At 40.5% G+C, this 17,370-nt stretch overlaps 2 protein-coding genes and 1 pseudogene across 2 annotated transcripts in view; 1 reads left to right on the forward strand and 2 right to left on the reverse strand.

Moving 5' to 3' along the window:
• LOC105924521 (gastrula zinc finger protein XlCGF57.1) overlaps positions 1-17,370 on the forward strand; it is a 123,862-nt gene that overhangs the window by 38,004 nt on the left and 68,488 nt on the right. The window lies entirely within an intron of this gene.
• LOC118560608 overlaps positions 1-17,370 on the reverse strand; it is a 30,165-nt pseudogene that overhangs the window by 11,328 nt on the left and 1,467 nt on the right.
• Positions 1,116-3,448, reverse strand: LOC118560609 (zinc finger protein 26-like). The gene has a single exon (XM_036131885.1). The coding sequence runs from the start codon at positions 3,188-3,190 to the stop codon at positions 1,436-1,438; it is 1,755 nt and encodes a 584-aa protein (XP_035987778.1). The 5' UTR covers positions 3,191-3,448; the 3' UTR covers positions 1,116-1,435.

Below are 17,370 nucleotides of genomic sequence, written 5' to 3' on the forward strand. Positions count from 1 at the left end.
TCTGGGAGGAAAAAATCTTCAACACTTAGAGGTGAAAAAAGGGAATGTTGAAAAGCTGAACGCAGGTGGAGAAAGACTAGACTCCAGGTTCACTATGACATTTACAGATCAGGGTTTCCCGCAGCGCTATCTTGGCGAGGCGGCCGCCTCGCCAAACTCACGCTACCGCCTCGCCAACATTCCAAAAAAAAAAAAAAAAAAAAAAAAAAAAGTGACGCTAACACGCGGTTTTTTGTTGCTTTCGCGCGTGCGTGAATGGCAGGGAAAAAACCCAGGGATACCCCCCCCCCCCCCCCGCTCCGCAAGCCGGTCCGCGGAAAACGTGTCGTCCACCCCCCCCCCCCCCCCCCCCACCCCCCGCTCCGCAAGTCGGTCCGCCTCGCATAAGCAAATTACTTACAACTAAAAAATGTAAGGGAATCTTTCTTCTCTGAGATTATTAACAGAAACATTAATAATACTCGTGCCTTATTTGCCATGGTCGACAGGTTAATAAATCCTCTTGTGATTGTACAAGAGGATTTATTACAAAAGCTACAAAGGCTTAGAAGAAATTGTACACCACCTAAGATCCTCTTAGGCAAGACCGTTTTGCACATGCAGTTATTCAAAAAGGGACTTGGGGAAAGTCCTGGAAAAAAATCGTTACCTCTACCTTTAAATACCTTCTTAACAATGACCAGCCACTTTGACGTGTTCCAGTCAGGTTTCTGTGCTCACCACAGTACAGAGACCGCCCTGATCAAGGTGTGTAATGACATCCATATAAATGCAGACTGTGGAAGAACCACAGTGCTGGTTCTATTGGACCTCAGTGCAGCATTTGACACTGTCGATCACTCTGTAGGGTTAGAGCGCCTGGAAAACTGGGTTGGTCTTTCTGGTACAGCAGTTGACTGGTTAAAATCTTATTAAAAAAGGAGATCACATTTGGGGTTCCCCAAGCATCTATCTTGGGTCCCCTCCTATTCAATATATACATGCTCCCTCTAGCTCAGGTCATAAAAAAAAAAAAAAAAAAAAAAAAACATCAGCTACCACCACTATGCAGACGACACACAGCTCTACATCAACATGTCACCAGGTGACTATGAACCAGTTCAGGCTCTGAGGAAATAGAAAAAAGGAAAAAGGAGCATTTAGTTTTGATGCTCCACTTATCTGACACAAACTCACAGAAGACTGTAAAATTCTGAAAGCCTGAGTTCCTTTAAATCAAGGTTAAAAACCTATTTGTTTAGAGTTGCCTTTAACTGTCAATGCTCCAGTTTGCAGTCCAACTTGTCTTTTACTTTATCTGACCTGCTGCTACTGTTCCAGTGCAATGTGCTTTCATCTGTAATGCTATTTTTACTCTGTAACACTTTTTTTGTTCATGTACAGCACTTTGAATCGTCTTGTTACTAAAGTGCTTTATACATAAACTTGCCTGTCTTTATGGCTTCTCACACGTGCGAGTTCTTTTGTGACGAGCCAAATGACTGCTGCGTCTAAAAGTTGCTCCACACAAATCACAAGAATAAGGCTTATGACCTGTGTGAATACTAAGATGACAAGTCAAAGCAGAACTTCTTCTAAATGATTTGCCACACAAGGCACAAGTAAAAGGCTTCTCCCCTGTGTGAGTTCTATAGTGACATTCCAGAACAGCCTTTGTTCTAAAAGATTTGACACATAAATCACAAGAATAAGGCTTTTCATCTGTGTGAGTTCTAAGGTGACGAGTCAAATCGTTACTTTGTTTGAAAGACTTTTCGCACAAATGACAAGGATATGGCTTTTCGCCTGTGTGAGTTCTAAGGTGACATTTCAAATTGTGATTATGTCGGAATGATTTATCACAAAACTCGCAAGGAAAAGGCTTTTCATCTGTGTGAGATGTAAGGTGACGAACCATAATACCTTTTGTTCTAAAAGATTTGTGACACAATTCACAAGAATAAGGTTTTTCATCTGTGTGAGTTTTAAGGTGAGAAGTCAAAGAGTGACGGAGTCTAAAAGATTTATCACACAAATTACATGAATAAGGCTTTTCTCCTGTGTGAGTACTAAGGTGATTAGTCAAATGTTGACTTAATCCAAAAGATTTATCACACAATTTACAAGAATAACGCTTATCACCTGTATGAGTTCTTAGGTGACCTGTCAAAGTGTACCTTTGTCGAAAAGATTTTCCACACAATTTACAAGAATAAGGCTTTTCACCTGTGTGAGTTCTAAGGTGACAAGTCAAATTTTGATTGAGTCGAAAAGATTTTCCACATAAATGACAAGAATAAGGCTTTTCACCTGTGTGAATTCTTAGATGAGCAGTCAAATTTTGACTTTGTCCAAAAGACTTATTACACAAATTACAAGAGTAACGTTTTTCACCTGTGTGAATTTTAAGGTGACTACTCAAGGTGTTACTTTGTTTAAAATATTTATCACATAGCTTACAAGAATAAGGTTTGTTGTCTGTGTGGGTTGTAAGGTGACGAGTCAAATCATTACTTTGTTTGAAAGACTTTTCACACATATTACAAGAATAAGGCTTTTCATCTGAGTGAGTTTTAAGGTGACGAGCCAAACTGTTACTTTCTTGAAAAGATTTACCACACAACTTACAAGAATAAGGTTTTTCACCTGTGTGGGTTTTAAGGTGACGAGACAAATCATTACTTTGTTTAAAAGACTTTTCACACAAATGACAAGAATAAGGTTTTTCACCTGTATGAGTTCTGAGGTGACATTTCAAATTGTGATTATGTCGAAAAACTTTGTCACAAAACTTGCAAGGATAAGGCTTTTCATCTGTGTGAGATCTAAGGTGACGATCCAAAATAGCCTTTGTTCTAAAAGATTTTTGACACAGTTCACAAGAATAAGGTTTTTCATTTGTGTGGGTTCTAAGGTGATTAGTCAAAATGTGACGGAGTCGAAAAGATTTGTCACACAGCTTACATGAATAAGGTCTTTCATCACTGTGCGTTTTAAGGTGATTATTCAAACGTTGATTTAGTCCAAAAGATTTATCACACAACTTACAAGAATAACGCTTATCACCTGCATGAGTTCTAAGGTGACATGTCAAAGTGTAACTTTGTCGAAAAGATTTTTCACACAAATGACAAGAATAAGGTTTTTCATTTGTGTGAGTTCTAAGGTGACAAGTCAAATGTTGACTGAGACGAAAAGATTTATCGCACATATTACACGAATAAGGCTTTTCATCTGTGTGAGATGTATGGTGACGAACCAAAATACCCTTTGTTCTAAAAGTTTTGTCACACAATTCACAAGAATAAGGCTTTTCATCAGTGTGCGTTTTAAGGTGACGAGTTAAATTGTCAATTCGTCGAAAAGATTTTCCACACAACTCACAAGAATGAGGCTTATCTGCATGAGTTGTTTTGTGTTTTTTCAAATGATCTTCGTGACTAAAAGATTTACCACACACTTCACAAGGATACTGCTTCCTCACCTCTGTGGTTTCTCATGTGCTCAGACAAGTCTTTTTCTGTTCTGAAACATTTACCACACATTTCACAGCAAGCTGCATCTTCTTTATGACTTTTTGATTTTGAATTGTCCACACTGTCCCTGTGATTTCTGGAGTCTTGATGTCTCTTCTCTGGCTGCAGATCTTCATCTTTACTTGATCCCGAATCTTTCAGGTTGCTCCCTGACTGATGTTGGGTCTCAGCTTCAGGACAGTTTTCAGAGAGGAGATGGTTCTTGTTTGGTTCTGGTTCACTCCTGCTCTTTTTCTCATAAGTAGGAGTCACCACACAGTTGTCTGTCTCCTGCTTCAGCTGATCGTCACCCTGATTACTGCAGAGATACTCCTGTTCCTCTTTGATCTTCACTGGTTCTGGTTCTTCTTTTATCTGTACAGGTTCTGGTTCATTCTTTACTTCCATCACCTGGTGCAGTTCTGGTACATTGTGGAATATTTCTTCATAAGCAGAAATCACCATACAGCTATGAGTCTCCTGCTTCACTAAAGGCTGATTTTCATTCTGAAAGACCCACAGTTCAATATGTTCTGTTGTTATTGGTTCAGGTTCTCCTTTTGGCTCACTCTGCTGCGTTTCTGGTTCTTCCTGTTCTTTTATCTCTATAGTGTTTGATATGATGGGGTCAGCGTTGGAGTTGCTCTCTTCAGTTTTGAGAAGGTGGTCTGTGTGAAGGTGCCGAGTAGCAGACATGATGCTGAGGAAGGCCTGAGGAACGAAGAACAGTAGAATATAAATGTTGAATGATGGGGCTCAGTAAGACTTAGATTTGATTCATGGAAATTGTTTAATAGTATTTATTTTTTTAAATCACATTTTAAAACAAAATTTCATTACTTAACCTCCTTGTAGCATGGGGTTAAAATCAATGTTTCAGAATCAGACATACTTTAATAATCCCAGAGGGAAATTACTTTTGTTACACACTACAGATATTCAGATACACACACACACACACACACACACACACACACACACACACACATATATAAGGGCTGTCAAAATGAACGTGTTAACGCGAGATGCTTCATTTCCGGAATTAACACAATATTTTTTTTAACGCATTAACGCAGTCCCGCCTTGTTTTACCCACAATTCAATTGTCCGACATGAGCGAGATGGAGAAAATCAGAAGAACCCGTTGGCCCGCTGGATGGACAATTCGAGTATAAAAAAAAACAAAGACGGAACAATAAATAAACATGTTGTGGTTTGCTCACACTGCAAGAAGGACTTTTTGTTTCACCGAAGCACCTCCAGCCTTAAATATCATCTTAAAGCCAAGCATACATTTGTTGGGGCTTCAACTTCAGGTGTTACGCCTGGCATGCGTCAGACCACCCTCACCGAGCGCAGGGCATTAAGTAAGTCTACGCCTGAGAAGCTGACCGACAAAATTGCCAGATGGATAGCCAAGGACTGTAGACCGATTAATATTGTCGAGGTGACGGGCCTCGCAGAAGTTTTGAAAGTGGCAACTTTAGACGCGTTCTACAAGCCACCGTCGAGAGGCACAGTGATGACTAAAATCAACGAACTTCATGAGGCTAAAATGGAAAAAAAGGAAGAGGTGTTTTCACTGCGTGAGCAACGGTTTGTTGCTCCAGATTCTCTCGCTTTTATCTTTAATCTCTTTGCTGTAACATCTGTTTCTAACACATAAGCACTTTTAAAACATTTTCTGTTGCTGCACATCACGCTTGGGAACTCCTCGTGTTTCACGGTTTGCTCTCTTGGCGTGGTAGAAGGGCGCTAGCCTAGCTTTAGCTTTAGCCTAGCCTAGCTTTAGCTCCACAATGGCTTCCTCTCCTACTATTACTTCAGCTTCTCCGTCTCTGACTAAGTCTCCCCTTATCTCCTGCTCTCTGTGTCAGATGTTTAGCTATTCCTCTGCCTCCTTTAGTGATAATGGTACTTGTAATAAATGTAGTGCTTTTGTAGCTTTGGAGGCGAGGGTGTCAGAATTAGAGTCCCGGCTCCGTGCTATGGAAAGACCAGCTGATAGCCGCCCTCTGCTAGCGCGGAGCCACATAGACCTAGCGTTAGTTCACTTAGTGGTCCTCCAGAAGCACCCGAGCAGCCGGGTAAGCAGGCCGGCTGGGTGACAGTTCGTAGGAAGCATAGCTCTAGATTTCAGCCCCCAGTTCACCACCAACCCGTCTGCGTTTCAAACAAATTTTCCCCACTCAGCGATACACCCGCTGAGAAGCCGACCCTGATTATTGGGAGCTCAATAGTCAGAAACGTGGCACTAGAGACACCAGGGACCATAGTTAAATGCCTGCCAGGGGCCAGAACGGGCGACATAGAATCTTACCTAAAACTGCTGGCTAAGGATAAGCGTAAATACAGTAAGATTGTTATTCACGCTGGCGGTAATGACACCCGGTCACGCCGATCGGAGGTCACTATAGTTGGTGTTGCTTCGGTGTGTGAGTTTGCTAAAGCAATGTCGGACTCCGTAATTTTCTCTGGTCCCCTGCCTGATTTGACCAGTGATGACATGTTTAGCCGCATGTCATCATTCAACCGCTGGTTGTCTAGGTGGTGTCCTGAAAACGACGTGGGCTACATTGATAACTGGAGAACTTTCTGGGGAAAACCTGGTCTGATCCGGAGAGACGGCATCCATCCTACTTTGGATGGTGCAGCTCTTCTTTCTAGAAATCTGGCCGGATTTATTAGTCCTCCTAAATGCTGACAACCCAGGGTCCAGACCAGGAAGCAGAGCCGCAGTTTAACACACCTCTCTGCAGCTTCTGTACTGTTACCCATCCATTATCCTATTGAGACGGTGTCTTTCCCACGGCCAAAACTTAACAGATCAAAAACTTATCTAAAAGGAACAAATCATAAAAACCTAATAAAAATCAATACGGTTCACCTTGAACCTAAAAATAAAACAATTAAATGTGGTCTATTAAATATAAGGTCTCTCCCTCCAAAGACTTTGTTAGTTAACGAATTGATTTCTGATAAACAGATTGATTTGTTTTGTCTCACAGAAACCTGGCTACAAGAGGACTATGTTAGTATAAATGAGTCAACTCCCTCCAATTATTCAAATTTCCACATTCCCAGATCTGTGGGAAGAGGAGGAGGAGTGGCAACCATCTTTCAGTCTGATTTATTAATTAGTCCCAGGCCAATTAATAACTACAGTTCTTTTGAACATTTAACCCCGTTTCCCTCATCCAAACTGCAAAGCAATAAAACCTCTTCTGTTTGTTGTTTTGTATCGTCCACCAGGCCCTTACACTCAGTTTTTGGATGAGTTGTCAGATTTCTTATCTGATTTGGTGTTAAATACTGATAAGGCTATTATAGTGGGTGATTTTAACATCCATGTTGACACAGAATGTGATAACCTTAGTGTAGCCTTTAAAACTATCCTAGATTCAATTGGTTTTGCTCAAAATGTGCATAAACCGACGCACTCTTGGCTCCATACTTTAGACCTTGTGCTGACATATGGCATTGATTGTGAAGAATTAACAGTATTTCCTCACAACCCTGTCCTATCTGATCATTTTTTAATAACATTTGAGTTTAATCTAACCGAGTTCTCCACCCCCAAAAGAGGGTTCCAATATAGTAGATCTTTATAGGATAATGCTGTATCAAAACTTAAAGAGTCTGTCCCCTTTTTAATATCCTCCGTATTGCAGAAATGCCCTGTAGACGGCAGCAATGTTGTTTCTTCCAATTCACAAATAGATGTCTTTGTAAACGGTATGACTTCGTCATTGCGTTCTGCATTAGACAATGTAGCTCCCTTGAAAAAGAAGGTGATTATTCACAGGAAGCTGGCTCCTTGGTTTAATTCAGAGCTGCGTTCCTTGAAGCACAATGTTAGGAAATTGGAGAGAAAATGGCGCTCTACACACCAAGAGGAATCCTACCTAATCTGGAAGAACAGTCTATTGTTGTATAACAAGGCAAGTCGCAGAGTTAGAGCAGCATATTTTTCATCATTAATTGAGTAGAATAAGAATAATCCTAGATTTCTCTTCAGTACAGTTGCCAAACTTACCCAGAGCCACAGCTCTGTTGATCCATCCATTCCCTTAGCTCTTAGCAGTAATGATTTTATGGGATTCTTCATAAATAAAATTGATTCCATTAAAAATAAAATAATTGGCATCCTCCCAAACATGATTACCTCGTCCTCAGTAAGTGAGGCAGCATTGGAGGAATCCTTAGAACCTGTGCAGTGTCTGAACTGTTTAAAAGCAGTAGAGCTTTCTGAGCTATCTAAAATTTTAGCTTCATCTAAACCTTCTACCTGTATGTTAGACCCAATCCCAACCAAGTTGTTTAAGGACATATTCCCTTTGATCAGTGGCACTATTTTAGACATGATTAATCTATCCTTAGTAAATGGATATGTACCACAGGCTTTTAAAGTAGCTGTTATTAAACCTTTACTTAAGAAACCATCTCTTGATCAAGATGAGTTAGTAAATTACAGACCTATATCTAATCTTCTTTTCTTATCTAAAATTATTGAGAAAGTAGTTGCTAATCAACTATGTGAACATTTACAAAGTAATGACCTACTTGAGGAGTTTCAGTCAGGCTTCAGAGCTCATCATAGCACTGAAACGGCTCTGGTGAAGGTCACCAATGATATTCTCATGGCCTCAGATAATAGACTTGTGTCTATACTTGTCCTGTTAGATCTCAGTGCTGCATTTGATACAGTTGATCACAATATTCTCCTACAAAGACTTGAACATACTGTAGGGATTAAGGGAAAAGCATTAGGCTGGTTTAAATCTTATCTGTCGGACAGATTCCAGTTTGTTCATGTTAATAATAAATCTTCCTCAAACTCTAGGGTCACTTGTGGAGTACCACAGGGTTCAGTCCTTGGACCAATTCTATTTACTATATATATGCTTCTGATTGGCAAAATTGTCAGACAGCATGGGATTAATTTCCACTGTTATGCTGATGACACTCAGCTTTATTTATCCATAAATCCTGATGAATCCAATCAGTTACTTCGACTGCAGTCATGTCTTGATGACATCAAAAGCTGGATGACTTTAAATTTCCTGCATTTAAATTCTGACAAGACAGAAGTTGTAATCTTTGGGCCAGAGTCTTCAAAAAATAAAGTTCTTAATCAATCACTTAAACTGGATGGCATTAACTTGGCCTCTGGTAATAAAGTTAAAAATCTTGGTGTTTTCGACCAAGACATGTCATTTAAATCCCATATTAAACAGGTTTCCAGAGTTTCCTTTTTTCACCTCCGGAATATCGCCAAAATTAGAAACATTCTGTCCAGGAGTGATGCTGAAAAACTAGTCCATGCATTTGTTACTTCAAGGCTGGACTATTGTAATTCTTTACTATCAGGAAGTCCACAAAATGCAGTTCGAAGTCTTCAGCTGATTCAAAACGCTGCGGCAAGAGTTCTGATGAAAATCAACAAGAGGGATCATATTTCTCCAATTTTAGCTTCCCTTCATTGGCTTCCTGTTAAATCAAGAATAGAATTTAAAATTCTTCTTCTAACGTATAAAGCCCTTAATAATCAAGCTCCATCATATATCAGAGCTCTGATTACCCCGTATGTTCCTAACAGAGCACTTCGCTCTCAGACTGCAGGTCTGCTGGTGGTTCCTAGAGTCTCTAAAAGTAGAATGGGAGGCAGATCCTTTAGCTATCAGGCTCCTCTCCTGTGGAACCAACTCCCAGTTTTGGTCCGTGAGGCAGACACCCTATCTATTTTTAAGACTAATGTTAAAACTTTCCTTTTTGACAAAGCTTATAGTTAGAGTGGCTCATGTTACCCTGAGCTATCTCTATAGTTGTGCTGTGATAGGCCTAGGCTGCTGGAGGACATCAGGGTCTAATTTTCTCACTCTACTGATTTCTACTGTTCTCCAGTCTACTGTTCTCCAGTTTTGCATTGTATTACATTGAAATGACCGTCGTCATTTCAGCTTTTAACTTTTTGCTCCCTCTCTTTTTCTTCATAGTAGGTACACCTGGTCTGGCGTTCTGTTAACTGTGACATCATCCAGAGAAGACGGCTCACCCGCTACTACCATCTAATGTAGAACAGATTACTAGATCAATGTGTGCTTCTGTGCTTTTTTTGTCTCTCTTGTTGTGTCTCTGGGGTTAGAGAAGACAGAGCAGTCGGTCGAGGCAGATGACCGTTCATACTGAGCCCGGTTCTGCCGGAGGTTTTCCTTCCCGTTAATGGGGAGTTTTTCTTCCCACTGTCGCTTCATGCTTGCTCAGTATGAGGGATTGCAGCAAAGCCATGTACAATGCAGACGACTCTCCATGTGGCTCTACGGTTCCCCAGGAGTGAATGCTGCTTGTCGGGACTTTGATGCAATCAACTGGTTTTCTTATATAGGACATTTTTGACCAATCTGTATAATCTGACCCAATCTGTATAATATGATTGAACTTGATTTTGTAAAGTGCCTTGAGATTACATGTTTCATGATTTGGCGCTATATAAATAAAATTGAATTGAGGATTTGGCTTCAGCGGAACATGTTGCTTTGACAGGAGAGTAACAATAATTATCTGGGTGTGACGGCGCATCACATCACTGAAACCTGGGAACTGAAGTCGTTTGCCTTAACCGTAATTAAATCAGAAGAGCGTCACTTTGCAGAGGCATGTGCTCAACAGTTTCAAACCGTGGCACACAAGTGGAAAATAGAAGGAAAAATCACAACAATAGGGAAGGACAGTGCATGTAATATGACAGCTGTGGCTAAACTGCTGCCATATGAGCACATGCCCTGCATCGCTCACATGCTGCAGAGAAGCATCAACGTGAGCCTCTCCGATAGTGGATTTACAAATGTATTGGCCAAGTGTCGCAAAATTGTGGGTCACTTCAGACACAGCGCAGCCAACAGCATGGAGCTTAAAGCACAGCAAGCGGTCCTGGGACAGCAGCAGGAGCCACTGATCCAAGACGTGCCAACGCGGTGGAATTCCACGCTGGAAATGATCAAGCGCCTGAACCGCAATCATGCAGCAACTAAAGCAACCCTGGACCAACAACGCCATAAACTGGTTATGCTGACGCCACCAGAATGGGACAAACTGCAGAAACTGAGCACTCTTCTAAAGCCCTGCAGGTAAGGAATGCACATATAATGTGCAAATTGAAAATTTAATTGAACTAATCAACCTCCTATTAAATGTTTAACTGATTTACCAGCATACCAATTAGTGTTCAAATATCTTATGTGTAGGTGTGTGTTTGTTTGTGTGTGCAGGTATGTAACTGAGATTCTGGGTGGAGAGGCCTATAGCTCCTGTTCAGTAGTACTGCCTGCCCTCCGCCACCTGCATCAAGTGATGAAGGTCTCTGAAGAAGACCCTGCATATGTGGCGAGCTTTAAGACAAGCTTCATGGAAGACCTTGCCTCCCACCAAGAAAATTCTAACGATGCATGACTCAAGCTTGCAACGGCTCTGGATCCACGTTTTAAAGACTTGAAGAGTCTGCCCAAGAGTGAAAGGGAAGAGGTGTGGACCTCACTTGGAGGCATGCTTTATGAACATTCACCCAGAAGGTCTCTGCTGACTTCTCAAGATGGACCACCCAAGAAGAAAATTCACCTTCTACAGGTGCGCTCAGATTCGGAGTCAGATGAAGAGGTGCAACCTGACAGAGACATACACAGGTGTAGGGCAGAGCCAAGCATAAATATGGAGGACTGCCCCATGCAGTGGTGGGCTGCTCATTCAGGAGCACATGACAAGCTGGCACGACTTGCCCGCAAATATCTAGCAACTCCTGCATCCACAATTCCTTGCAAACAACTCTTTTCAGTCGCTGGCCATATTGTTAAGAAGAAACGGTCCGCTTTACATTCAGAAAATGTTAACCAGTTAGTTTGCCTTAGCAACTGGCTAAAAGATGAATAAATAAAGGTAAAATGACCTCATGTAATAGTTTAAAAGTGGAGTTGTTTGTTCAAAATGAAAAACGTTCCATTCACCCATCATGTATGTGCTAAAAAAAAAAAAAAGAGCAATGGCTAAGTTGCCAAGATTGTTGAATTAAATAATTTTTTTGGATTTGTCATTAATAAAAACTAAATGTAATACCCCCTTCTTGCTTATCTGTCCGTTTTAAAAACAGTACACAGAAAATGTGAATTTTTCAATAATATTTAGGCTTGTGATTAAATCGAAATTAATTCAAGAAACCTTGTGATTAATTAGATTAAAAATTTTAATCATTTGACAGCCCCAGTTTAAAGTACTTTCAGCAGTTTGAATTCTGATTATGACCAGACTTTTCCTTTAATGCTGCATGAATAGGGGGTTTTCAGCTGACGTCACGCTCACGTGACTACTCAGCACCGTTGACCTGCATTGTATGACGCCTTAGGCAGTATTGGAAGTGAACAATGGGGAAAACGTGTTTAATGGTTGGTTGCACGGCCCGTGGAGGTGGAGATCAACGCTCTTTCTATCGCCTACCAGCCGTAATAGTGAATCAGTGCGAAAAAACAAAACAGCTCTCTGAACAACGCCGTCACCTATGGCTGACACGGATATCCAGGTCCGATTTGGACGGTGTTAAGCTGGAATACGCCAGAGTCTGCGGTGCTCACTTTGTCACAGGTAATTAACTGTTAAGTATTTAAAACATGTAAGAAGAATATATTAATAATAGGGCTTGGGCGTTATGACTTATTACTTTCCGCGGCTGTCATGTTGACTGCCTCCGCCCCCTCTACTGCCTATTACTACCGCGTACTGTACTCCCTCTCTCAGCCGTGTTTTAATTTGATTAATTTCACCTTAACTTGATTTCAACCATGGTAAACCGTTGCTGTATTGTGGGCTGTAACAGCACAACACATGATCGCCATGGGAAAAACATAGAAACGGGTTAATTTTCCACCGCTTTCCTGCCTGGAGGCGCAACCACGGAGAACAACTGTTAGAGATAACAAAGAGTCGTCGGCTCGCTTGGATCGCGGCTGTAAGTCGACCGAACATAACTTTCCACAGTATCCCGATGTCAATGAGAGTGTGTTCTAAACGTTTGAAACACATAGCAGCTAGTTAAAAGTACATTACATGCGTGAGTGGTTGCTAGCACTGACGGTTAGCATGTGCCAGAGCCCGTCTGAGCGCAGCTTACCTTTGAACGAGTTGCTGTGTTCCCACTGTTTGCTGGCTTTATGATCTGCAGCTCCTACCGGCGCCAATACGGTAAATACAACTTAATTTTGGTCAACAACTGGTCATTGTTCTGCTTAAATAATTAAAGCCGCGAGCGGCGTCGATCGGCCCTGCAGCCAAGCGCCTTCGCGCACCGCCCGCGTACTACATTACTGTAATTAACTATTTACTGTTTTAGGTCTACATATAACATGTTATCTTTTGAACTGTTTTACTTTTGAAAAAGGGGGGGGGGGGGGGGGGGGGGTCATGGGAGATTGTTATGTTCCAGACCCAGTAAGGGGATGAAGAAGACAGCAGTACTCGATATGACCTTTTTTTTATTGCCAAACATTGAACATCCCCCTAACAATGTCAAGGGTGATTAATATTTAGCTATTTTCTGTTATACACAACAGTTATATAAGCATTCTGTCTAGGGACGATAGGAAAAAATCTCGTGGCACAATATATGCGCAACCAGGGTCCGAAATTAACACTCGCCAGTCGCCAAATGAGTAAATTTCCCGTTTGGCGAGTGAATTTCAGAGGGCTAGCTGCCACATGGCGAGTAAATGTTTGTACTAAATAAATTACAAAACTCATCTGGGCTGCGGATGACCGGTTCACAGCTCTGCCCATCCAGAGCTCAGTCTAAACTCCGCCTTCTGCGGAGCAGGAGGCATGGGGTGAGAGCTGCTCCCAGATGAAGCCTTTATTCAAAACCAGTCATGGCTGCATGCTGGATCAGAAAACAGATCTGCTAACCAGATACAGTCTAAAACGCCAATTAGTCTGTTTATAAGTTTCCTTCTTATTTATTCTGCATTTTTTTAACTACGCGCGCTGTGTCTCTGTGCTTCACCGCTCTTACCGCTCCCTTTTGGAGCCAGGTGCTTTTAACAGCGGCCAGCTTTCAAAACGGGAATCACTGCATCTAATGCCCTTCCACTCGTACTAAAATGTCTCGATTGAAATCAATAGTAAAGTCAGTAGCTGTTTTTCATGCTCTTTTCTTTTTAACGACACAGAACCAGTGGTGCTTCGATGGGCGTGGTGCCTTGCGCTTGAATTCAGGTGCGCAAAATTACGTTACATTTAATTTAGGTGCGCACTTTTAAGAGTCATTTTAAGGAACTTGTAACATCGGGGGCTTTAGCTCAGACCCATTATTCCTTCTCTCCCCTCTAAAGGAGCCCTTTACAGTCTTCATTTATGCATTTTCCCCACTGTTTATCCAGAAGCTGGATCAGCATAAAGACGCAGCGTGAACCCCTGCGAGCTTTAAGTGTGGCAGCTGAGGGAAAAATGTTGGACGGTATAGGCTTGATGAAACTCTGCCTCGTTCACTAATGAGACCAACATGGATAGAATAATGATAATCTGTAGTGTTTTCTTATTGACTGGATGTGAATCTGATAATTCATATTGTGCCTTTTATAATAGACTTAATATTTTCCTATCAAAAGGTAGGAAACAAAGATTTATCTTCCAGGGTCCAGTCAGCCACGCCCCCAACAACCAAATTAACATAATCTCACTCCTAATTTTTGGTAAAAATTGAGAGGTCTGGTCTGGTGAGGATTAATATTTTGGCCAGTAAAAAAAATATGCCTGGCTGGTTGATTTTTACATCTACCGGCCAACTTGGCCGGTGAATGAGGAAGTTAATTTCGGACACTGTGCGCAACGCTAACCTTTATGAGGGTGTCGGCTAGCTGGGTCTCGTATTTGCGCAACCCTTATAGCTGCCATCAGGGCCAACGCATATTTAATTATTGTAATAGTTAGTTAAAAATGACAGTTCATACATAATAGCATTTGAAATGTCAGTAAACTGTCAGTAAATTCATGTTAAGGTTAATTTCGCTTGGTTAAAAAGCACATTAAAATTTAAGGGGAAACCTATCTTTTGTTCCACATTTCATGTTGTTGCCCAAAGGAAAATTTTATTGACAAAATTAGAGCGCATCGCAGGAACCATCTTGGGGCAGTCGACCCGCTACCCTATCCTGCTGATTCAAGCTCAACAGACGAATGATGCCTCAGCACTGTGCGTTGTATTTTTGTTTGAATCAATGTACTATTGTTGTCAGGGCTTGAAGGATAACTTCACAACTAAGATGAACAGATATTGTTTATATATTTGATTAGAATGTGATTTGTCTAATATTAGGTAGAGACATATTTTGCATATTTTATCTTTTTATTTCTTTAAGTCTATTTGGGCATTTTAATAGGCAATTTTGCAATAAATGACACTAGTAAAAAACATGCTTGTACAAAAAATATTTTCATTTTATTTTCAAACACTTTTTAGAATTGGAATGAAAACTTCCTGGTGCCATAAAATGTTAAATTATGGCCAATAATCGCTAAATCACTAATCATTACCCTGATGTTTACACAACGTGTAAATTAATAAAAAAGGCATTCCTTAAACAAAGATAGACAGGGTATTAAGCATTTACATATAAAGTAATACTAATTTTATATTTTAGAGACAAGAAACACAACAAATTAATAAGCATTAAAGTATGGTGTATGGGTTGGGTTTCTGCAATATTAACAGCATGTAAAAAATAAAATCACCTTCAGAACCAATCTCTGCTCAAAATAATGATTTGCACCGCCAAATCTACTTTCACCAGTTATCACAACCATAAACTGCAGAAAATACGGATACAGTTGCTCTTCCTGCTTTTTTTTTTTTTATAATAATAATAATAATAATAATAATAATAATAATAATAATAATAATAATAATAATAATAATAATAATAATAATAAATCTTTTTTTTTTTTTTTTTTTCCCCTGCGGCTGTATATATACAGCCGCAGAAAAACATAGCTTTTAAGCTTTTTATGAAAAAGAGTTGTTGCTTCCAGCCTATGCCCAATAGAAGGCCTCAGTTGTCATGTTAGGGTTGAGTTCTGGCACTTGCCAACTGGTTATGGAGGAAGGGCAGGTCTCGTTATAATCGTCTAATCAGGCTTTTTACAACTGTAACATGCACATCCAGATTGGAGCTACCTAGCCTTAGCAGTCGGGTCAAACACACTCCCATTTCTGGTGTATTAGTGGAGCACAGGAACCTTCCTAAAGCTATTTAAGGTTGGCTACATGACAGTCCTTAGCTGCTTATGGGGTTGTGTTCCGCATTACCAGGAGATGCTACATTGTGAGATTAATCAAAATCCTCCACTGAAAAGTGCCTCAAAAAGGGGAAAACTTCAAAGGTCACAAAAGATCAGCTGTCAGATTGTCCTCCTTCAGTCACAAAGCATCACCAAATCTGGGCCAAAACTGAACTTTTGACAAAAAAATAATTTAATGCCACTTTCTATAGGTTGGTGCCAGTATGGGTGGGTCATTTTTGGGCCTCCAACCGGGTCCTAGCAGGTTCAGAGGCCAGATGGAAAATGTCTATGTGACATTGAGGGAACCCATATTCAACCTTCTGTGCATGCTCCAATTGTTCGCTTGCTGCCCTCCACTCGGCCCCAGAAAAAGATAGCTTTTAAGCTTTTGATGAAAGAGAGTCTTTGCTTCCAGCCTATGCCTAATAGAAAGCCTCAAAGGCCTCAATCATCATTTTAGGGTTGAGTTCTGGCACTTGCAAATGGGTTATTGAGAAGGGGGAGGACTAGTTTTAATCATCTAATCAGACTCATCACAACAATACCACGAACATCCAGAACCGACCTTCCTAGCCTTCACAACAGTGTCAAACACACTCCCATTTCTGGTATGTCAGTGTAGCACAGCGATGGACCATTCAGCGGGCTGTAGGATATAGTTAAAATGTCATGCATGAGCCAGTCTCTTCAACTCTTCCCCTACAACTGGTACCATGCATTCCTGCTAAAACCTCTCCCACCTGCAGCAGGAAGGCAAAACAAGTGTTTCACAAAATGGCGGATTTTCCCTCATAATTCCATTCAAAGATCTTGCCTGTATCACTAGGCCCTATATAAAATGACCTTGGGGACCAATTAATGCTTATTATGGGCAGATATTTAAGAAATCATGATGTATTCTGTTTTCTTCCTGTAAAGTAATATTTTAATTTTGGATTCCTGAGTTTTAACATTTTGGACAGTAGATTTCTTTGCTGTTTAAAATGCGTAAAGAAGAATTGCTGTTATGATTAAATATATGACAGTTTCAGTTAAAATTATTACAGAAACCTTTTTCAATAAATTTATCAAAATGGGTTTTTTAGGACAGTACAGCATGTTTATTCTGTATAAACAAAATATTTTATGCCAATGATAACTAAATTAAAAATAATCATACAGAAAAACTAAAAAGGAATCCTAATCAATATGCCCCTAGAATAAAAGTGAGTGCATACTCATGCCTGTTTTTACAGAAAAGATCTCAGGCTTAAGTCTGAGCCAGCAACCACTGAGGGACCCCTCCCCTCCCCTCAACTTTGCAACATTCACAACCTGCAGATGGCTCATCAAGCTATTATCCAATCACAGTCATTCATGTGGATTCTGCAATGTGCAAGAGGAATTCATGCTGCAGATTAGGAACAACAGTTGTTAGGCTCTCCTAATGTCCACAAAAAATGCTTTGTTTCTAAAATAAACATTCAAAGTATAATGGATTATTTTGTTACAATTATTAATTTATCAGGGGTAATAAATCAGAGCCACACAACCTCAAGCTTTCATTTTTAGTACAGCATTG

This window comes from Fundulus heteroclitus, unplaced genomic scaffold, assembly GCF_011125445.2.
Source record: "Fundulus heteroclitus isolate FHET01 unplaced genomic scaffold, MU-UCD_Fhet_4.1 scaffold_46, whole genome shotgun sequence".
NCBI lineage: Eukaryota > Metazoa > Chordata > Actinopteri > Cyprinodontiformes > Fundulidae > Fundulus > Fundulus heteroclitus.

Bases quoted from the DNA above. Each gene is read 5' to 3' on its own strand.
- LOC118560609 (XM_036131885.1), bottom strand. From the start codon at position 3,190: ATGTGCGATAAATCTTTTCGTCTCAGTCAACATTTGACTTGTCACCTT.